General features: G+C 42.9%; 1 protein-coding gene across 17 annotated transcripts in view; it reads right to left on the reverse strand.

The window, feature by feature from the left end:
• Positions 1-21,636, reverse strand: part of UNC13B (unc-13 homolog B) — a 233,267-nt gene that overhangs the window by 2,787 nt on the left and 208,844 nt on the right. For 12 of the 17 annotated variants that reach the window (XM_032308007.1, XM_032308017.1, XM_032308012.1 and 9 more), the window contains 18 exons: positions 19,958-20,108; positions 18,300-18,368; positions 16,795-16,884; positions 16,333-16,461; positions 11,289-11,416; positions 10,571-10,656; positions 6,066-6,192; positions 5,718-5,814; positions 5,177-5,320; positions 4,779-4,856; positions 4,200-4,277; positions 3,868-3,956; positions 3,478-3,630; positions 3,231-3,354; positions 3,066-3,122; positions 2,798-2,878; positions 1,751-1,898; positions 214-270 (listed from right to left, as the gene is read on the reverse strand). In XM_032308007.1, coding sequence (XP_032163898.1) covers positions 214-270; positions 1,751-1,898; positions 2,798-2,878; positions 3,066-3,122; positions 3,231-3,354; positions 3,478-3,630; positions 3,868-3,956; positions 4,200-4,277; positions 4,779-4,856; positions 5,177-5,320; positions 5,718-5,814; positions 6,066-6,192; positions 10,571-10,656; positions 11,289-11,416; positions 16,333-16,461; positions 16,795-16,884; positions 18,300-18,368; positions 19,958-20,108 — 1,886 coding nt within the window. The remainder of the gene's footprint in view (positions 1-213; positions 271-1,750; positions 1,899-2,797; positions 2,879-3,065; positions 3,123-3,230; positions 3,355-3,477; positions 3,631-3,867; positions 3,957-4,199; positions 4,278-4,778; positions 4,857-5,176; positions 5,321-5,717; positions 5,815-6,065; positions 6,193-10,570; positions 10,657-11,288; positions 11,417-16,332; positions 16,462-16,794; positions 16,885-18,299; positions 18,369-19,957; positions 20,109-21,636) is intronic. The other 5 variants (XM_032308022.1, XM_032308015.1, XM_032308016.1 and 2 more) reach the window with 1 other exon arrangement.

The following is a 21,636-nucleotide window of genomic DNA, read 5'->3' on the forward strand; positions in this document are numbered from 1 at the left end:
CTCAGGTGGAGGGGTGGGGGAATCCTGAGGACAGAACTACTGTCAACCCCTTCTCAGACTATGAATACAACACTCATCTCTGAGACTTGGGATAGAGCTTCTGAACTTTGACACATAGTTCCCCTACTGCTAGCCTAAGCAGCAGCTCATTCTAGTTCATAGGGAACAGTGTTAGCCTATGTTAGATTCACATGTGCAAGGTATACAACATACCCTTTTCCGGCCGAATGTCCTCATTAGCTGTAAACCTAATACCTTTCCCATCATGCACTGAGTGAGAACAGGCAAGTCAAGAAGTAGTAGCAGCAGCAGGACAGAGAAAGAATAATCAGTTAGAGGTCTAAGGTGTTAACAGCCATCTGGAGCAACTCTACACATATTTTGAGGGATCACAGAGCTGAGGTGGAGAGAGAAGTCAAAGAGCTGGGGTCAATGCCTCAGTGCTCCAAATTAGACTTCATGGGTCAAGGATCAACCAGATCATGGGGGAAAAGCAAAAGAACATACAGAGAGAAGGTATTTGAGACCATCAGGCCAGGAAAGAGAGATGTTGTAGGCTTTAATTTCCTAGGCCTTAAATGATAAAACAATGGGTACGAAAGGTATACACACATACCTGGATCCTCCCTGCAGTACCCGCCCTTGCTCTTATCACATACGTGCCCATTTCAGCCCTTCCTCATCTTTACATCTAGCTTAAAGTTCAGGATTTCTAAAAAGTCTTTCTGGATTAACTCAGATCCTCCCCGATGTTAAGGTCTTTCCATGTACAGCTCTTTAAAAGATCTCCCTGCCCCCTTGAGCAAGGCTCATAACTCCTTTGCTCTCTCTTCTTCCCATCCTGAACTTGAAATAAGAACAGGTGTGGAAAATGGAGCAGTGCTACAAGTCCCTTGCATCTTTTCACCTTCTATCAACTCTAGTCTAACTGCTTAGATCCCTCTTCCCTGTCAGGTCAGCTCTGTGCTCTGAATCCACAGCCTAGGAAAGCCTAAATTCTCCCACTCCCGCCATCGGATTCACTCGGCATCACACCCACGGTTCCCCAGATGAAATAATAAATGTGCCTGAAAGTCTTTTCTGGGAGGGCCCTGATCCAGGGCTAGGGGCTGAATTTCAGTCTGAACCATCTCTAGGTAGATTTGTTTTGTTTATAGAGGCGCCTGCCTAAAGACAGGGAGGGGTTCTAAGGACTGGAAGTCACTGGGAGAAAACCAGCTACCTGGGCCCCTACGCATAAATGAGCATCACCCATGAGGCTGGAACCTCAGCTATGCACAGAGCCCCAAGATCCACATCCTCTCTTCAACTGCTCCCACAGTTTGCCTCTCCTAGTCCTTTTTCTCATCCACACTAGACAATTTGTAGTCTTTTGCTTTCTCTCTCCAGGACAACTTCCAACAAGATTCCCAAAGCTATGAGTTTTCATGAGTGTCTCACTCATTCTCCAGGCTTCCTGACAGATACTTCCTAACAGACAGGGTGCACTCCTTGATAAACATGCACTAGCTCAGCAATGTCTGAAAGAAGAATCTCAGGCACATTTCCCAGGTTCCTGTCATTTTCCTGTCTGGTATGGGTATGGTGTGGGGGTGAGTACTGGGGTCCCTCAAGAAATCCTGGGATCTGAGTTTGATAGGCTCTCTGGAGAAGTACCTGGATCCTTCCTAAGGACTGGAAGCTAGTGACTCCCTAGAGGCAGAAATGTATCAAGGAATGGAGATAGGGACCCAAAGCCCTTGGGCCTTACCTTGGGCAGTCTGTGAGCGCACAAAGGTTTTGATGAGTGTGTCGGTGGTCTGCGTGTACAGAGATAGGGCATAGCGTAGGGACTGCAGATCTGGGCTCTTCTCCAGGAAGGTTTTCTTCAGCCCATTACCTCCTGCATGAAAATATTGCTGAAAGACAAAAGAATACCTGCTATAGCCTCCTCCCCTTATAAAGAGGCAGCTTTCCACACTGTCCTCAGAGAAAATCCTATCTAAGCAGAAGCTCAACGAAGATGCCAAAAGAGGATGATGAGGACAATAAGCCATTCAATAGACAACAAGATCGGGAATACGATGCAGAGTCACAATCTCTCAGGTGAAGAGTTACTATTTGTGTAGGAGCAGTGAAGGATGGCGACATTCCTGGATGCGGGTCTTTGAAGTATGGATCTATCCAGACAAGCAAAGATATGGAATAGAAGCATTTCAGGCAGAGAATTGCCAGAAGTGCTCTTTTACCCTTCTGAACTCTTATTAGAGAACATTATCCTTTAACATAATTCTCCCAACTGCCCCATATCACAGTTTACGTGTACCTGCCTTATTGTAGCCTTACCAAATATAAGCATCTTAAAGCTAGGAACTATATCTGATTTTCTCTGTATCCTTCATGCACAGTGTCCTGTGCACATGTTGGCTGGCTGAATGAAGGAATGGGTAGTAGAAAGCCCAAATAAATTTATATATAAGTGGAAGAGGGAAATTTCTGCCAGATCTGGGGTATGAGGATCTGAAAGATTGATTCCCAGTGGAAAATATTCAGGAATGGCAATGAGGAACTCAGTAGACTGAACTATACTCAAAACCCAGGAATAAGTGCTCTGGGGTCTGTGGTAAGTCATCTGAGACCATAAAGGAGGTAACTTTTGGTTGCTCCCAAGCAGAAATATGGATATAACAGAGAAAGTAACAAACATAAAAAATCACTCTCTTCTGGATGTGGGGTGGCAAGAGCCCAGGGGACATCAGTTTGGCAGAGTGGAACACCAGGAACATGAAGTATGACTGGAGAAGAGGCAGGTCTCCACCTTGATGGTGTCCAGAGCAAGGTCAAGGACGGCACACTGCTTTGGAGTGAGACTCCGGGTTTCCTCTCGTACCATGTGGTCCTGGAACCCCAGAGAAAGCAATAGCATCAGGACAGCTTGGGGCTGCCATGACAGTCTTTCCCCATCTGCCAGCTTATATTACATGTTCCTCTCATTCTTTTCCTCTTCCATCTCCAAAGCTCAAATATTCTTCCTCCTAGCATCCTGTCACCCCCAGCCTCAAAAGGACCCTATACATCCACAGTACCTTGAGTTTGGAAAGATGGCTCAGCTCCTTGGCAGCGGTGAAGATTAGCTGGGTGCCCTGGGCAGAGAGGGGATCGGTCAAAAGCAGAGGACTCCAAACTTGATCAGGAAGTGTGGAGCAAGATAGAGGAGACAGCAGGAGGAAGTGGAAGGGGAGCGTCCTTACCGTCTGGTCAGTGAGTGGAGGCAGAACAATCATCCTTTCCATTGTGTTCATCACCACCCGCCAGAGCTCCTTTAGTACACGCTTCAGGACTGTCTTCTCACACACAGTGGCAAAGAGTGTGAGGCTGTGGGCCCATGTAACAGGTAAGACTAGAGCTAGAATTTGAGAGCCCCTTTCCCTGAGAGGCTTCTCCATGTGATTGCCTCTGCCTTGCCTGTCCCACAGGACAGCTGAGTGCTGTACTCACTTGCCATCCAGGAAGTCCATGAGAGGCCGGAGCACACTATCTGCATCCTGAGCCACTGAAGCCCTGGCGTTGGGGGATGCATTCCCTGGGCCCCGAACCTGGCCCAGGATGTCAGCCATTTGTCGAACACACTCATCAATCCGCACCTGAAAACTACACATGTGCCCGCAGTGCAGCCCTCCCCTGCCCAAACACGCACTGTCCTTGGAGCAACACCAGCTACTCAGTCCCATTCCAGCATACTCCTGGTGCAGCTCCAACAGGGACAGCCAACAGGAGGAGAGGAAAGATCCACGTGCCTGCAGCTGGATGGAGGGTGTGGGGCAGGGGCTTTGGGACTGGCCAGGGGCCATACCTGGCTCTTATGGCTGTATGCTTGGGGCCACTGACCTGTTTCCAAATACCATGCTGAGTTCATCCAAAACTGTATTCAGTTTCACCTGCAGCTCCTTCAAACTGTCTGCAGCTTCAGGGTCCAACTGTATCCACAGAAAGTATGCTTGGCTGAGCTGGTTTTTGTACACTTTTCTTCCCTCCTGCACCCCTTAAACCCTCCCTCAGAAGGCCTTTACCCCAGTGTCTATTTAAATCCCTCAGCTTAAACCAGCCCAGACCCTAAGCTAAATTGCTGGCGTATACCTAGTCAGGAGATGGTAGAGTTCTATGGCCAGGTAGCTAAGAAACAAAGGGAAAGTACAGCAACCCCACCCCCTGAGACCTACCTCCTTGCCTCCCATGGCCTCAAACATTTTCTCCAGCTGGACCCTCAGTTGCTGCATGTTGTTCATCAGGATGCAGGGCTTTGGGGAAGATGGAGCTGTTGAGTCTTGACTTCTTTTGGCACAGGACCTATCAGACTAAGGTATCTCTCTCATACGACTTCAAAAATGACACGGAATTTACAACACATATTATATGCATCTCTTCCTAAGTACTGAGATCTGGAACCAATTCAGACAGTTCTCCTTGAACGAAGACTAGGAGCAAACGTTTCCATTTTTAAGCAGGTTGGTGGGCCTCAGGTGTTCATGGCACTATTCTTTTAACTTTTTAAATGTCTTAATTTTTTTTTTTAAGAAAGATTAAGTAAAGCTCTAGCTTAGTAGAAAATTAAGTACCAAATGGAGGCTCAGACGAACTCCTAGTCAAGTTCTTCTTATTTTGTGTCATAATCTCAAAAGAAGCCCTACTGGAATCAAGTCAGGAGCATCACCCCCACCCTCGGTCCGAGGATAGCCTCAAAAGCAAGGATTCAGATGTCTTCCACTCTCTTCTCTAGGCTCCCAGGACCTGACCCTCACCATTTTCTCCTTTGTGCAATAATCTGGGAAGCTCTTTGATAAGATGTTTGCATATTGCATCAGCACCTTCCCGATGGTCTGAAAACAAAAAAGAAAAAGAGAAAAGGAAAGGCAAGGGAACGCTTAGCTTTCCCTACACAGATCTTGCCTGAGATCATACCTGTCATCCCAGAACAACAATAGGGAGGTAGAGCGGAATCTCATAGTAAGGGACAAAGCTCCCTCTCAACCCCAGAAACACACCAAGATAAACCCAACAGTTTGCCCCAGACACAAGCAAATGAGAACGGGGTGGCTTTACCGGAAGGCCACCACAGAGGGGAATTGAGCTCAGGCCTGTGATGAGGCGGTGAGCATAGTAAAGGCAAATGGAAGGGAAAAGGGAGGGTCATGGTCACCTTAGCAAATCTTCTCATGTAGTGGGCAAGGATGCTGGGGTCTGGGCATTCCAGCTTCCGGATGATTTCAAAGCTCTGGTTTAGCTGTGTGAAGACGTCCACCACAGAGCAGGAAAAGAGTGCATGCTCTGATGTCTGCTGGAACTAAGAAAAACCAACAATTGGATTGTCATCTTCAGCCACTATCTTTTCCCAAGTGTGTAGGGTTCAAAAGGGCTCCTGCTGCCTAGCAGGGGAGGCTCTTTGGCCTTCCTTATGAACTCCACAGGGAAGAAACTAAAGCCCTGGAACCTTTTTTTTTTTTTTTTAAAGATTTTATTTATTTATTTGACAGAGAGTTATCACAAGTAGCAGAGAGGCAGGCAGAGAGAGAGAGGGAAGCAGGCTCCCTGCTGAGCAGAGAGCCCTATGTGGGACTCGATCCCAGGACGCCGAGATCATGACCCAAGCCGAAGACAGCGTAAAGCCCTGGAACTTTTGCTGGCAGCTAAATGCTGGGACACCTGGCCTGACCCAAGTGCAGTCCAAGGCTCCAACTTACCCCATCCTTCTTATCTCGTTCCAGGGCCCCACGCAGGAATTCCAGGGACACATCCTCATTTTCATCCAGCCATTGCAGGACAAACTGTTCAAACCACCTGCAGCCAGGCAGGAGAATTGGGGGTTAGAGCCAGTGGTTGGCATATGCCATGTGCTTAACAGCTCCACCAGACTAGGGTCTTCCAGAAGATAGGGCACAGTTTGATGCTTTTCTCTTTCTACAACAGAGCCTAGAACTGGCAGTCTCAAGACTGGCTTGCTGAAATGAAATGAAGACATAGGTCCTGCCCACCCCCTAAGATGGAGGGACCCCTTCCCTTTCCCATGTAGTGCCCACATGATGACTCACACTGGGTACTCAGGCACCTGCCCCTGGAGGGCAGGCAGATCTCGCACATATTCATTGTGGAGCCACTTCACCTTGAAGTGTAGGTTCATGTAGTCAGCACTCTTACACAGCCGGTCTTTCTCATGCTCTAGTGGTGGGGAAGGAAGCTGAGTCAGGTCCCAGCAGCAGAGGCCATGGTTCCTGAGCTTTCCCAAAGCAGCAGATGCGGCCAGGCAGCTCTATCAGAAGTCTTAAAACAAGGGTGATTCCCAATCACTTCCTCACAACCATCTCCCCCTACCAATACTCTGTTCTCCAAGAGCCTGGTCCAAATCTTTTAGAGACTAAGCCAAACTCCTGGATGGAAGTCTTCTTGCTCTAGCTTCTAGAAGTATCAACTGAGATACTGGCATCTGATGAAGAAGAGGAGGAAGAGATGTGGGTGCTAATGTTGATTAGTGGAGAGGCTGCCCAGGACTAGTGAGGGATGGTGGTTTCCTAGGTCTTCTTAATCCTAGTAGCTGGGCCATTCCCTCAGGTCAGCTTAGATGAAGCGATGAGCAGCTACACACAGCATGAATGAGTCAATGACAACTACAGAGACAGGGAAAACCACAGTGGGCTGACAGAAAGAGCAGTTAAGCAGCCAGAGTGTAACAGCATCTTAAGGTAAACTAAAGTGCCCCAGAATACAGTTGAGACACTGAGAAAATGAACTCTCTGAGAAGTATGCAAATAAGAATAGTCAGTTTGGAAACCACAGGAACACAGCAGATGAAAGGGCTATTATGCTATAAAAAATGAGATGCTTATTATGGACTTTTAAGGTCATCTAACTGGATCTTCAGAGCCTTCTGGAGAATCCAGGACAAACACCACCCCTGCACCAGGCACTGGCTACAACAACAGGTTCTCTTCATCCATCCCCTTTATAAATAAAAAATTAATTTGAAATAATAAAATCGAACAATGTGCTTACATATAACATAATGGGAAAAAAGCAGGCAAATGGGGGAAGAGTACTGAGTAACAGAGAAAAGAAGCTCAGGGTCCTTGTGACCTCTACTGCTCAACTTTGAGTTGCTATGGGTGATGCTCCTCCACATCAAAGCAGAAATCCAATCTGGGGTGGTTGGCCCTTGTGAATTAGTATAACAGACCCTTGTGGAGGAAATGGGAGCTTGGGATTCAGCCGCAAAATGCTCCCAGTCCCAGGAAAGTTCATCTCCTGGCATGGCAGGCAGCACCACCTCTGGGGTCATCAGAGAGACTTCTCAGGGCTTGCCCCTTCTCTTCCACCCCACACTCTGCTATCCTTAAACCAGTGCATGAACCTAGAGACATAAAAATGTACCATGAGGAGGACTCTCTTTCCTTCCTGTTCAGTAACCCACTAGAAGTGGAGGCAGTACTGCTCCATCACTCCTCAAACTCCCTAACTGCTTTCTTCTAGGGATCTTCAAGCTACTGTATTTATATAATTCTCCCTTTCTCTATCAATCCCTTATCTGTACTCTGATCCCCAAACTCAATTTCAGTATTAATTTCTGTAGTACAGAAACTAACAGGATGACTGCTGAAACAGTGGTCACCCTTTATTCTAACAAGTCCCATGGAGTCAAGCCCTGATAAAGTTGCATGAGGTTGTTGTTGATAGAAGTACAGGGATGGTTAGTCTCTCATAAAGGGTTACTGAGTCTCTAAATCTTCTCCTGCCCCTGATTTCCACATCCCTCCTTCCACGTATCTTTCATCTTTGGAGTTCTTTCAACCTCATGATTTCAATTATTCAGCTTGCTGCTATCTCCCCCAAATCTTTCTTTGGTTCTGGTACTGTCTGTCTAAGGCCCTGCTGGCCATTTCACTTTGCCAGAGTTTAACTCTAGTCCCCATCTTTCACAATTTAATATCTCAGCTGAAGCTGAACCGAGTACACACACTAATTGTAGACTCTTGTTCAATGATGAGCATCATCATCTACCTTCTTCCTCTTCAGTCACGTATTTGTCAAATTCATCAAAATATAGAGTGTTTTTATTTTATGTATGTAAATTATACCTTAATAAAACTGACTTAAAAAAATTGGGTGAATGATACCATTTTCACAGTTGGAGTCAACACTATGCTTTTATCATCCAGGTCTCCAAACTCCTTCCCTTGTCTTATCCTCCACATTCTGACAGTCATGAAGTCCTGTTAAAACTTCCTTCCAGTGGTTATCGAAACTCATTATTCCCTCTCCAATTCTCTACTCTAACCCCAACCCCTCAGCCCTAAATTACTACAACATCATCTGCCGTCCCTATGTCTAGTGTCTCCTTGTTTTAGCTGTCCTATTTTTTCCCTAACGTGAACTCTTATAAAAATGCTGGGTGATACACTCAACTAATGGATCAATGAACATACCAAAAACTAATGATGTACTGTACCTTGGCTAGTTGAATTTAAGTTAAAAAAAATGCTGTTTTGCAGGGTGCTTGGGTGACTCAGCTGGTTAAATGTCTGACTCTTGGTTTTAGCTCAGCTCATGATCTTAGGGTTGTCAGATGGAGCCCTGCATCAGGTTTTGCACTGTGTGTGGATCCTGCTTAAGATTCTCTTTCTCCCTCTCCCTTTGCCCCTTCCCACTCAATCACAAGCTCTCACTCTTGCTCTCTTTCTCTCGCTTAAAAAAAAAAAAAAAAAAAAAAAAAAGGCTACTTTGCTTGTACTGCATCTCTGCTCATGAGCCTATGGGGTTTCTTATTGTCTTTAATAAGATTTATTCAGGGCCAAGTAAATGCCAAGCAGTATCCTAAGTGTGTTACACATTATTTCATCAGCTCAATGAAACAGATGCTATTATCGCTCCCGTTTTATGGATGAGAAAATGCGAGCTCACAAAAATTGGTCTAAAAACACAATGCTGGGGCGCCTGGGTGGCTCAGTGGGTTAAAGCCTCTGCCTTCGGCTCAGGTCATGATCCCAGGGTCCTGGGATAAAGCCCCGCATCTGGCTCTCTGCTCCACAGGGAGCCTGCTTCCTCCTCTCTCTCTCTCTCTGCCTGCCTCTCTGCTTACTTGCGATCTCTTTCTGTCAAATAAATAAATTAGAATCTTAAAAAAATAAATAAAAATAAAAACACAATGCTGATTAGGTCGTGAAAGTGAGATTTGAAACGAGGTTAACATCACTTCTCTCTCTTAAAGCAGTTTTTCAATCCTTTTATGTTTGTTGTAAACATTAGCAGAACTCCCCTTTCAAGAGAAAAACTCATCTAGAACCCCATATAAAGTTGATAAAAGCAGAACTGACTTAACTGGCACCAGGTGAAAGTCCCGGAGCCCAGCAACCCTGTCCCCCTACCTGGCTATTCCCTTTTCACTTAGCTCCTGAGATACCTCTGTTTGAAAACCTCTGCTTCACCTCATACCATCCCTCTTGTGAAACTGATATACTTTTCACAGGTATTTGCCTTCCCCACCCCCCCACCCCCGCCAAAATCCCTCAGAGCTGGGATTCTTCAAGAACTTGGACCATACTCTCCCAAATTAGGCTTGCTGAGTGCTACTGGAGAGGGGACAAGTGACTTTCTAAGTGGCCTGAAAGGGTAAGGCCTGGGCTATAGCCTCAAGCTTGACCTGGTGTGAGCAAGAGGCAGCCATTGCTCTGGGGCAGAATTACAGAATGTACATGTACAGTTTCTGGCTGTCTCCAACTTAAAACAGATCTTCAAGGTTTCTTTCAACCTCAGCTCCTAAACCTCAAAAGTTTAAGTCGGAGGGTTACCCATTTTCCCTGCCACTCCACCAAAATAACAGATCTCTCTCTCTGATTTGTCCTCATCCCAGACTGCTCCCTTTCCTTGTAAGTCCACTTGCACAGACTGAGGAGGCAAACTAACATATAGAAACAACAGGAAAGGCAGCTAAATGAGTGAACACAGAAGGGTACAAATGGGAAGGTAGTATACAGGCAGACAGTGTTATCTTTGTCAACCAAAGCAGGAAATGGATAAAAGAATAAGCTAAATAAACAAGATGAATAATAATTTGTCCATGACACTGCTTTATAAGAGAAAGGAGGGAAGAAGTATCTTTCTGGCTCTGTCATACCAATCCAGAACAGCTTTTAAGGAAAGCCAGGCCAGGCAGTCTCTAATAAGAGAAAATAGTCTTATCTATGTATTTAAGGTTCTATGATTCTTTAAAACTGTAAAGATAAACTTCACAAGACCATTCATATTCCAGAAAGTGGGCCACTTGACAACACCCAGCATGGGATGAGTTGATCTTTGGGTTAGGGAAAGTCTTAAACAGGCACTTGGTCTAAAACTGGAAGGGGAAATTCACATCCACATAGCCATTTCCATTATTAATTTGGCTGAACCTTTGCCTACCTAAGGACTCCTGACATGACTTAGAATCCCTCTAGTTTCTCACTATACCATTCACCCAAAACTTATAATTGTTTGGGAGAGGAAAGGGACAGCAAACAAGGTGCTTGGGTTAACAGCCTACAGTCCACTGCCTTTGGTGTACCCTTACCCTCCAGTGCATATTTCATGTCTTGGGCAAAGAGCTGCCACATCACTTCCGCGCTGACTTTTCCCACATTCAACTCCTGAGGAAACCTGGATGATGGAAGAAGCCACAGTCAGAGAATAAAGCAAGAGCTATTTGATTTGACTGATTCCAAAACTTATGTGCCTAATCTCTTGGAAGTCAGATTGAAGAGAGGAGAAGCCTAGGAAATAGGACTGGGCTCAATCTGGAGAAAAGGGACCCAGGAGCCAGTGGAAGGACAAGTGGGGTAAAGGATTCCCTCAGGCAAGGCGGTCCAGGGAAGAGGATGCCCAGAAGGCAGGGACTTGAGGCCCAGAGAAGGGCTGGAGCTAGAAGGCAGGCCCAGGCTAAAGAAGGTGGACGAGAAAGTTCAAGGAGTGGGCCTAAGAAAGCCCATTATTCACAGTGGACAAACACATACACACATGGTCTCTGGATCCCCTGGGACTCATATGGCAGCCATTCCCAGGGGGCTTTCACTCCAGGGAGGCTGGCTCAGTCTGAACAGGGCCCCCCATTACGTTTCCACACCTGTCTCCAGAAACAGTTACTCAGATAGATACAAGGGACAGAGGGACAGACGGATGTACAGGATGAAGAGGTGGCACTGCAAACACACAGAGATAGGAAAGAAAGAGGCTGTTAGACAGATGGACACGCCAACCACCAACCAAACAGGGCCAAGTGGGTTGATACGCACTGGTTCAGAACGAGTGTGTAGGAATTCTTATCTTCCTCTATGATTGACACAATGAGCGTGATGAGTTTGGGCCAAAAATCCAGGTTCCGAATGCTGGGTCCTTGTTCCTCTGGAGGTAGTTCCTGTTTCTTATTCCAGAGGAGACAGTGAGAGTCAGAGTAGAATACGGAGAATGTCTCCAGTCTTCTTTCTCTTTCCGTCCCCATACCCCTTCCTTTAGAATCAGGTACCCTTCTTCTTCTCCTAGAGCCTGTCTTCCACAAGACTGCCCATGTTCTGTCAAAGGGGTGACTGTTGGGAGGTCCTTATACACAAAGAGTCCATTCCAGAGCACTTCTCTCCCCACCTCCAAGGAACTAATATGATACGCTTGGTCGGTCTAGGAGACATAAGGATGCCTGACCCCCTTCCTCATTCTCTAAATAGCTATGAGTATAGTGACTCCTCAGGCAAAGTAAGTTGCCCCTCCAGCCTCACTAAATAGGTCTAGTTCCATGTGACCCCACTGGCAGTCTCCTCTTACACCTCCCCTAAATTATCACACACATACATATACATCTCAGCTCTGAGAAGCTCCTTCAAGTTCTGCAGGAGCTACTGCACAGACCTAGCATGCAAGTGGGTCCAACCTTCAGTAGGTTAAGGACTTCCCTTAACCTCATGAATGCTATTAGGAAGAAGAACTGTATCTACGAAGCTATTTGCCTAGTTGTATAAGTTAAGGTCTTGATGAGCCAAGAATACTCAATGAGGATAAGAGATAAGACAGTCTCTTCGAATAAATGGTGTTGGGATAACTAGATACATGCAAAAGAATGAACCTGGACCCCTTTCTTATACTTCTCACAAAAACTAACTCAAAATAGATTAAGGGCTTAAATACAAGACTTGAAAACATAAAACTCCCAAAAGAGAACATAGGGGAAAAGTTCCTTGACAATGGTCTTGGCAATGATTTTTTTGGATATGATACCAAAGTACACACATCAAAAGCAAAAACCAACAAGTGGAACTACAACAAACTAAAAAGTGTCTGTAGAGCAAAAGAAACAATCAACAAAATGAAAAGGCAACCTACAAAATGGGAGGAAACATCTGCTAACCTTATATCTGCTAAGGGATTAATATCCAAAATATAAGTAATTTGCATAACTTAATAGCAAACAAAAAAATCTGATTAAAAAATAGGTAGAAGACTTGAATAGACCTTTCTCCAAAGAAGACATACAAATGTCCAGCAGCAAGAGGTACCTGGGTGGCTCATTCGGCTAAATCTGAGCTCCACTCAGGTCATGATCTCAAGTTCCTGGGATCAAACCCTGAATGGGGCTCCCTGCTCAAATAAATAAACAACAAAGAATGCCCAGCAAGTACATGAAGAAGTACTTAATATCACTAAACATCAGGAAAATGCAAATAAAAACCACAAAGAGATGTCATCTCACATCTGTTAGAATAAATATTTTCAGAAAGGTAAGAGATAACAAATACTGGCCAGGAAATAGAGAAAAGGGAATCCTACACACTGTTTGCAGGAAATGTAAATTGGCAGAGCACTATGGAAAATAGTATGGAGGTTCCGCAAAAAATTAAAAAAAAAAACTATCCTATAATCCAGCCATCCTACTTCCAGGTATATATTCAAAGAGAATGAAATAACTATCTCCAAAATTTACTGATACCTCCACATTTATTGTAGCATTATGCATAAAAGCCAAGACATGGAAACAACCTAAGAGTACACTAGTGAATGAATGGATGAAGAAAATGTGGTATATAAATATAATGAATTATTACTCAGCAACGGAAAAAAAGGAAAGCCTTCTTTTTGCAGTAACATGATGGACTTTGAGGGCAGAATGCTAAATTAAATAAGTCAGACAGAAAGAGACAAATACAGTATGATTTTCCTTATATATAAAATCTAAAAACACCAAACACATAAAAAACGTGGAGTGGTATTTGGCAGGAGATAGGGACGGGGAAATGGTGAGATGCTGGTCAAAAGGTACAAACTTTCAGTTCAGATGAGTAAGTTCTGGGGATCTAAGGTACAGCATGGTTGACTATAGCTAAAATACTGTACTATATACTGGAAAGATCAATATGAAAGCAGAGCTTTAATGTTCTTACCGTAACAACAAAAAATGATAATTATGTGAGGTGCAGGCCTTACTGTGGTAAACATCTCAAAGCATGCACTTATATCAAATCATCACATTGCACAGCTTAAGCTTACACAATGTTATACATCAATTATATCCTAGTAAAGCTGGGGGAAGAAAAAAGACTTGGTTGGGAAGAGGTAAAGGAATACAGTGGTGAATCTCAGGAAAGGAGAAGCAACTCTACATTCAGACCCTGGACAGGACAAGGAGGGGTCACTGCTGGAATGGACATTTGTTTCCCACTGGGACAAAAGCGAAGTTGGAACCACACAGAAGAAGAGGGATAGGACTTTTATGTGGGATGCCATATGTCATCACAGTCTCTACAGTCCTTAATAAGCCTGTATTACATGGAAGTTACTAGAAACCAGGACAGAACCCACAAAATGTAGATTCTGCTTGCTTAATATCACTTAAATACATCTTTTCCTTTAACTTTTTCTGTCACTACCCTATCCTTATCATCCAAGGGTCTCCTAACTGGTTTTTAATCTTCATTCCAGTCCCCTTCCACATAGCTGTTAGTGATCCTTCTGCAAAGAGAATCTCATAGTGTGACTCCTCTGTCCTTCAATGGTCTTCAGTTAAGGCCTTCAGTAAACTTGAACTCCACTGCTTGACACAAAAGGCCTTCAGTATATGATCTGTCAACTCCACACCTTACCAATTCCCTTTCCTCGCAGCCATCACTGCCCCACCACCACCACTTATTTAGTGCTTAAGTGCCAGGCACCCTAAGAATTCTACATGGGTTATCTCATTTAATCCTCCTAACTGCTCCATTGGGTGGAAATTACCATCACCTTAATTTTACAGAAGAGGAGACTAAAGGCAGTGAGGCTGCATACTTGCACAAGGTCTTATAGCTATAAACAGTAGAACCAAGAACTGATCCCAGATAGCTGAACTCCAAAGCCTGACACGTAACTACCCTAACTATATTGTTTATATTTCTTCAAATTAACATACTCATTCAAAATTCTGTGCCTCCAAACATTCTACTACCTCTATATGGTATCCCTCTCTTCCCCAACCCCTTTCATTAGCCAACTCCTACTCATTCCTCAAAATTCCAGTTGAGCTTTACTTTTTTTGAGTATTCCCTGATACCCGGGTCTGCTTAGATGCCTCCCTTGTTAAGTTCCCAGAAGACGCTCTATGAACCTTTGGCAACTACAATAAAATGCAGTAATAAAAAATAATTAAAAAAAGACAATAAAGTAAATTAAAAAAAACAATAAATCTAGAAATTTGTCCCACCTACCTCCACTAAATGATGAGCTTGCCAAAAACAGAGATGTGTCTTGATCAACTTCACATCCCTACATGTTCAGTTTGCTAAGGAATTAAATGGATGAATGAACCAATGACTAAGTGATTGAAAGAAATAAAAAGACACCAATGGTTTACCTCACTGTAAATAATGAATAATGAGAAAATGAGAATGAAAAAAGTAAAAAACTGCTGGCAAAATTCAAAGGTTAAAAAAAGTGTCTGAATGGTTTATAAGCCCTCTTTCAAAGTCCAGGCTCATCTCATGGTAGGGAGCAGAGACTAAATATTCAGAAAGACCCCTGCATAGTTGAAAAATAAAAGCTGAGAACAGTGTCTTCTCCAACCAAGAGAATCTACAGATAGATGACAGAGGAGCCCAGAGTGTGGTAAGTTAAACAAAGGCTCCAGGAAAACCTCCCGTGAGCTTCAGAACCAAGGGAAGGCTTTATAAAACTTAAAAGGAGGAAGCCTTAAAGATAGGGCTGGCACAAAGAGTATGTTTGGGAATGGGAAGAGGCAGTGTGAACAAGATTTTAGTCTCTACTGAGGTACTCCTAGGAAGCATTAAAAATTAAATGTATTCATCAAAGGGCAAATGTTCAAGAGATTTAGGTTGTCCTCTCATTATTTGCAGTCCAATATTTAGATTGTCCTCTCATTATTTGCAGTAGGTTGTCCTACTATCTTTTAAGGTTTACATAAAATGCCCTTGTTTTAGTAGCTTTTCCCAATACCTGATCAAGCATGGATTCTTCCTCTTGGAATCCCTTCAATTTTATTCAGCTTTCAAGGCACTTCTCACAGACTGCTTTGATTAGAATTATATATTTGCTTACGAACTGTGAACTAACTGAAGGAGCTCTATGCTTTCCTCATACCTGACTCATTCAATACATATTTGTTGGACTAAAGGGCATATATTTTACAAGTGCATGGTCTGCAAGAATTATTTCGACAGAAACTGTAATCTAGTAACAAGACCCAAAAAGAAGTCCTGGCTTTGAAATGAGAATAAAAGATACTATTGAAAGGATCTTGAGAAACATACACGGTTACTGGGTAGTAAGTTAGGATGTCAGCATAGAACAGATGATGTAGCTCAGCCTCAAAGACAGAGAAGAGTCAGCCTTGACAGTCAGCTGATGAATATATCTCAGAAGACCATGTAGTGCAGAGAGAAGTATCAGAGGGAAAATTTAAAATTTCCACAAGCTGGTAGTTCAGAGAGACAACTACAGATCTCAGAGGAAAGCAGCCTGTAACAAATTAAGCTTGGGAGAGAAAAAAGACTCTAGGATGGACTGAGAATTCACCTACTCACCCTCTAAAACTGCCCAAGTTTTGGTCACTTACCTTAGCACCAAACTAAAACTTACTGTTGCCACTTCTGCTCAACTCAGTTATGTCACATCTCATCCAGTGGTCCCTATTAACCCACAAATGTCTCACCTGGTTTAGAAGGTCCTCACTCTACACTTTACTCATCCTTAAGAACAACAAGGACTTTGTCCTGAGCTCCTTTCCACCATAACCACAGTAAAGGAAAACTGAGGATCCAAGAGTCACTGACAGTGGATCCCACCTGATCCTGAACCTCTTACCAGCTGATACTGGTGACTGTACAAGTCATGGCAGTTGTTGAAGATATACTCATATGTGGAGTTCAAACAGGCCTTCACACAGTCCTTTACCACTTGGCTGGCTCTTGGAGGGCTCTGAAGTTCTTGCACCTGCCAATTAATAAAAGAAATATGGGCCCATGGTCCTCCCCACCTGAGTGGATCTCCTCCTAGAATTCCCCTCAAACTACTCCATTGCATCATCTCTCGATGGGTCCCTGGACCGTACCCGAGGATGAAATTGCTAGGATATCTGAATAGGAGAACCACGCAGCCCATCCCTATTGATCTACAGTTTTCTCAGAGGTAACCCAGAGAACAGGTGTATGGAAATGTGGGCTTAGAGGTGATGAATACTATAGCTTAAGATTGTACCCAATGATTCTTCATGTTCCTGTGGCCAGGTGACCTGTCCATCACCATCTAGCCCAGTTTCTCTCTTACCTTCATTCTGAAGAAAGTAATGCTGGTCAGCAAATCCACTGTTGACTTTAAGTCCTGAAGCCGCTCAGGGCTTCCTGCAGGGAAATTATTCTGTTGCAAATTAAGCAAATTTAAGGAAGGAAAAGAGAAATATGAAAGCCTTCTCTGCCAAAAGCAATGAAATAAAAAGCCTCCTTAACTGCTACCCACTGGGATTTTCCCCAGGTGAGCTGAACTAAAAAGCTGTTAAACTACAGGTCTCCCTCTTTTTTTCTACTGACACAGACAGGCCCTTGCCAAACTCAGGGGTTAATATTCCCTAGCCCAGCAAGCAACACATCCTATGCCAACCCTACTTCCCATGCAATGAGTGAGCATTTGTACAAATGGACACAAAGACACACAGACACACATATTTTATACACACATTTTTCTTGGGTGAAGATTCTTACACTTAAACATTGAGTTCTTTGAAAGTTACAATGTAACTGTATATTCTGGAATATAAATGGTGCCACACTATGGACCAGACTAAGATCAAGGATATACTTTTTGTACAAGGGACCCCAGCTATTCCACTTTCCTTCCAGAGCCAGAAGATGGCACAGCTCTGAGCAGAACTGTTTTGGAGTGAGTTCTTTAAGACCTTCCCACCATGCCTCACTTCATTCCCCTTGGCATGGGTTTTAGGAGGAAGCTGCCAAGGAGAGCTGAAGGGAGATGTTGAGCCACTCTCCATTTTAAGGGTTGCTTTTTTAAACCTTCAAATGGCTACTTATATGCCAAATATAAGATACATAGTCAACTCTCCATTATTCATGCAAATGGAGGGCACTGAAATTGCAGATAATTAAAACTCCACTTCTTTTTGACTTTGAGGTTATTTTTATACTTACTTTTTAATGTGGGTATATTGTCTGTTCTGGAAATTCACAACAGCTTAAAGCAAGTAACAAAGCCATTCTAAGAAGATCTAACTTAGGAAGAATTGGGAAACTGCCTGTTTTCGTGTCCTTCCCTGTCCCTGGTATCCACCCTCCTAATATATCTATTTTCTCCTTCCATTCTAGGAATGGACATGACCCCCCCACTACAAATCACTTGTTGTAGCCAAGCTATCTTTTCTCTCCCTTTAGCCAGATTCTCATACCTCCCTTGAAAAATAAGAATATGAAAAACACAAAAAAGAAATATAGGTATCTAATTTTTAAAGGGGCATTTCTGAAGGAGATTCTCCACCCTAATGAGAATGTTATCAGAGAGTCTGACAGAGTGACATCAGTATGGTTGGAGAGCCAACTGCCTATAAAAAAAAAAAAAAAATGCCACACCTGTTATTTACAACAGCATGGTCTTTGGAGTTTGGAGAATCACAGATGTCAGTGCCACTGGCCCTCTATGTAGGTGTGATGACAGGGGCCAATTTTCCTTGCCTTTAATCTCTATAGCCAAGATTGGACTATGGTTTCTTTAGACAGAGCTTGATATTATCTGTTATTCCATCTCACAGTCCTGTCTTCACTCACCCTGTAGGTAGAGAGGTCAATCCTCAGTGAGTTGTGCAACTGGTCCAGTAGTTTTACAAATCTCTCTTTCTGAAGGTAGGAAACAAATAACAGGGAAGAGAGAAATAATCTGAGTTCCCTAGACTGTAGCAGAAACAGAACCATCTCTGGGTGAGGAGGAGACATTGGTTTAGGGACACGTCCTATCTCATCCCTACCCATGAGAAGAAAGAACAATGTAACAGAGGACTGGGATAGGTGGCCCTGTTCCCTCTCTTAGCGGCTCTGTCTCAAACTGGGGAATCTTTTCACATTGGCAAGGGGACAGGAAGTCCCCAAGAGAGAAACTGCTCTTTCTATATAAGAGTCAACGGGAGATGACTCATGCATCTCCATTCCTTTGGGACTCTAAGTTCTCTTAGTCAAATAAGAGGAAACTCAAAACACATTCTCCAAATTGTTCCTGAGTTTGTGGTCTCCTGACTTACTTTCAGGCAGCTCTTAATAGTTAAATAGCCACTGTCTACCAGTAATGATAAGAGGGAGAAACAGTGATTCATTTGGAAGGTGATCAAGCAGACCTGAGAGCGCTTCTCTTTCAACCATGTTCCACATCATTTTCCTTAGTTTATACTTTTTTAATGTTAAGATAAATAACATGACACTATTTTTATATTATTATTATTATTATATTTTTCACTTAACATATAATGTATTATTTGTTTTAGGGGTACAGGTCCGTGATTCATCAGTATTACATAACACCCACACTCACCACACTATTTTGTTAGTTGATTTTTATAGAAAAGGTATAATTAAATGTGGAATCACATGCCTATAGGCTGTTGGTATAGCACTCCTGGAATTCATATACTGATTATATGACAGATCATTAGGTCTTATGTAAATATATAAAATGGGATGAGATAATGAAACACATATTTGAATGGCTTAATCAATGATGTTAATTCATCTACAAAAAGACTCTATCAAAATAAGGGAAGGTGGTTACTCCCAAAAAACAGGGCTCAGAGACCCGTAGATTTGGGAGTATCAGCAGTGTTATTCCTAAAGAGGTAATCTTTGTGATTGGTCAAAGATATTGCATCTAGTTTACACTGAACTTATGTCAGGTGACATTCTGAATAAAGATTCAACTTCTCAAGTAACTTAAAACCAGGAAAGGGCATATCCTGGATAGGATAAACAATCCAAACACTAGAAAAGGGAAAGGCTCAGGAATATACTGGTATCTTCACTTAGACATCAGTCTCATACGAGCTTGAGTGGGTAAGAGTCAGAGAGAAACAATACAAGGTTAAGAAAAGTCTACTTGTGGACTTGCAGAACTAAGGAACATGATGACTCAACCAAGTTCTTGGCCTAGAGAGGTTCTGCCTGAGCCGAGGTGGTACCTCTGAAACCATAGTGATGCTATTCCACTTTCTCTCATTTATCCATGTCTGAGGAGAGTCCATTAGTAAGTCTATCTATCCATAATGAAATAAGGAGGAGTCTACTAGCATAGTCTACACATCCATAAGGAAACAAGTACATCTATCTAAGTGTCAGCTCTCTGAATTTTAGGCATATAAAATAACTCTATAGTACCTACTGGGAAAAATCAAATTTTATTAACTGATAACAAATGAGTAGATATGTTTTTACATCACACTCACCCCAAAGTTGGAGGCTGCAAAGCGATCAGATGCAGAAACATTGGTGGAGGCAGTTGTGTGGGCATAATAAGCATTGATGTTGGCCAGTAAGGTGCTCATCACTGCAGGCACACCAGGACACATGTACTTGGATGACAAACATGCAAAGTGCCTGAAAAATAGCATCCTCAGCCTCAAAGACTCTTCAGGGCTTGCAGCAAAAACCAATTAAAAGAGCTCATTGGTGTGTATGAAGCTTCCAATAACCTTGGCATACAAGGATCTTCATAATTGATTCACTCAAATATACATTAATGAACGCCTACCATGTGCCAGGGCCTGTGCTATGTGCTAGAATACAAAGATGTGATAGTCTGGCAGAGAAAGCAAGTGTTAGAAAGTCAATAAGCCAAGGCATGCTAGGCAAAACCTAGAAGTAGAAACACACAAGAAGATCACCTCAATCAGAATGGTTGGGGGCTGGAAGGGATTAGAATAAGGCTTCTCAAAGAAGAGTTGATTGAACCAACACTTAAAGGATTAGTAGGAATTAGTCAAATGGAGAAGTGTGCAGGCAAAGAAAAATTGCATTGCAAAAGACTAATATATATTAGAGAGACTGATTCATTTGGGAAGCCTCAGTTATGGCCACTGTTCGGGTATTTGATAGAGAAATACCAAGAAATGAGAGAGGAGAAGTAAGCATAAAATAGTTAACAGAACTATTTCATAGATAGATATAGATAAAGATATTTTATATTTTACAGATAAACAGGAGAGTTTATCCTCTATATGGTAAATTTTTTTAAAGAAATTTTATTTATTTATTTGACAGAGAGAGAGATCACAAGTAGGCAGAAAGGCAGGCAGAGAGAGAGGGGGAAGCAGGGTCTTTGCTGAGCAGAGAGCCTGATGCGGGGCTCGATCCCAGGACCCTGAAATCATGACCTGAGCTGAAGGCAGAGGCTTAAGCCATTGAGCCACCCAGGTGCCCCACCATGGTAAATTTTAACATGAAGGCACAATGTGATCAGACTCGTTTTTCAGAAAGCTCCCTTTGATGATAAATTGGAAAAGAAGGCTTGGAGAGAGATGAGACAAGGACAGAAAGAGCAGTTGCAGAGTTAACGACAATCATTCAAAAAAAGAAGCAATGAAGCACTAAATGGAACAGAGAAATGGTTAAGAATACTGATTCTACAGCAAGGTTGTGTTTGAATCTCAGCTCCACCATTTACTCAGTGACTTTGGATAAATTTCTTAAGCTTCTCTATGCCTGTTTTCTTACCTATAAAATGAGAAAGATAATGATACCCCCTCACAGGGTTAATATGAGAATTAAATGAGTTAAAATTCATAAAGTGCTTAGACCAGTGCCTGGGATATAAGGAAATGCACACGGGAGTTGTTATTTTATTCATTATTATTGTGCTATAGTAAAAGTGATAGGTTAAAAACATTTTAAGGAGATATGAATCCAGGTTTCAGAGTTTGGATGTTGGGAGTTAAAGGGGCAATAGTAATTATGAAAGAAAAGTTTAGGCTGACTCCTAAATTTGTGTGAACACCTGCCTAGAAAATTGTTCCACTTACTAAAATAGGAAATATAGGAAGATATCATATATTTGGTGGAGATGATGTTGATTTGGAATTTAGCCATACTGAGGAAGCAGCTGACAATGGATCTGAAATTCAGGAAA

This window comes from Mustela erminea, chromosome 12 (assembly GCF_009829155.1).
Source record: "Mustela erminea isolate mMusErm1 chromosome 12, mMusErm1.Pri, whole genome shotgun sequence".
Lineage (NCBI taxonomy): Eukaryota > Metazoa > Chordata > Mammalia > Carnivora > Mustelidae > Mustela > Mustela erminea.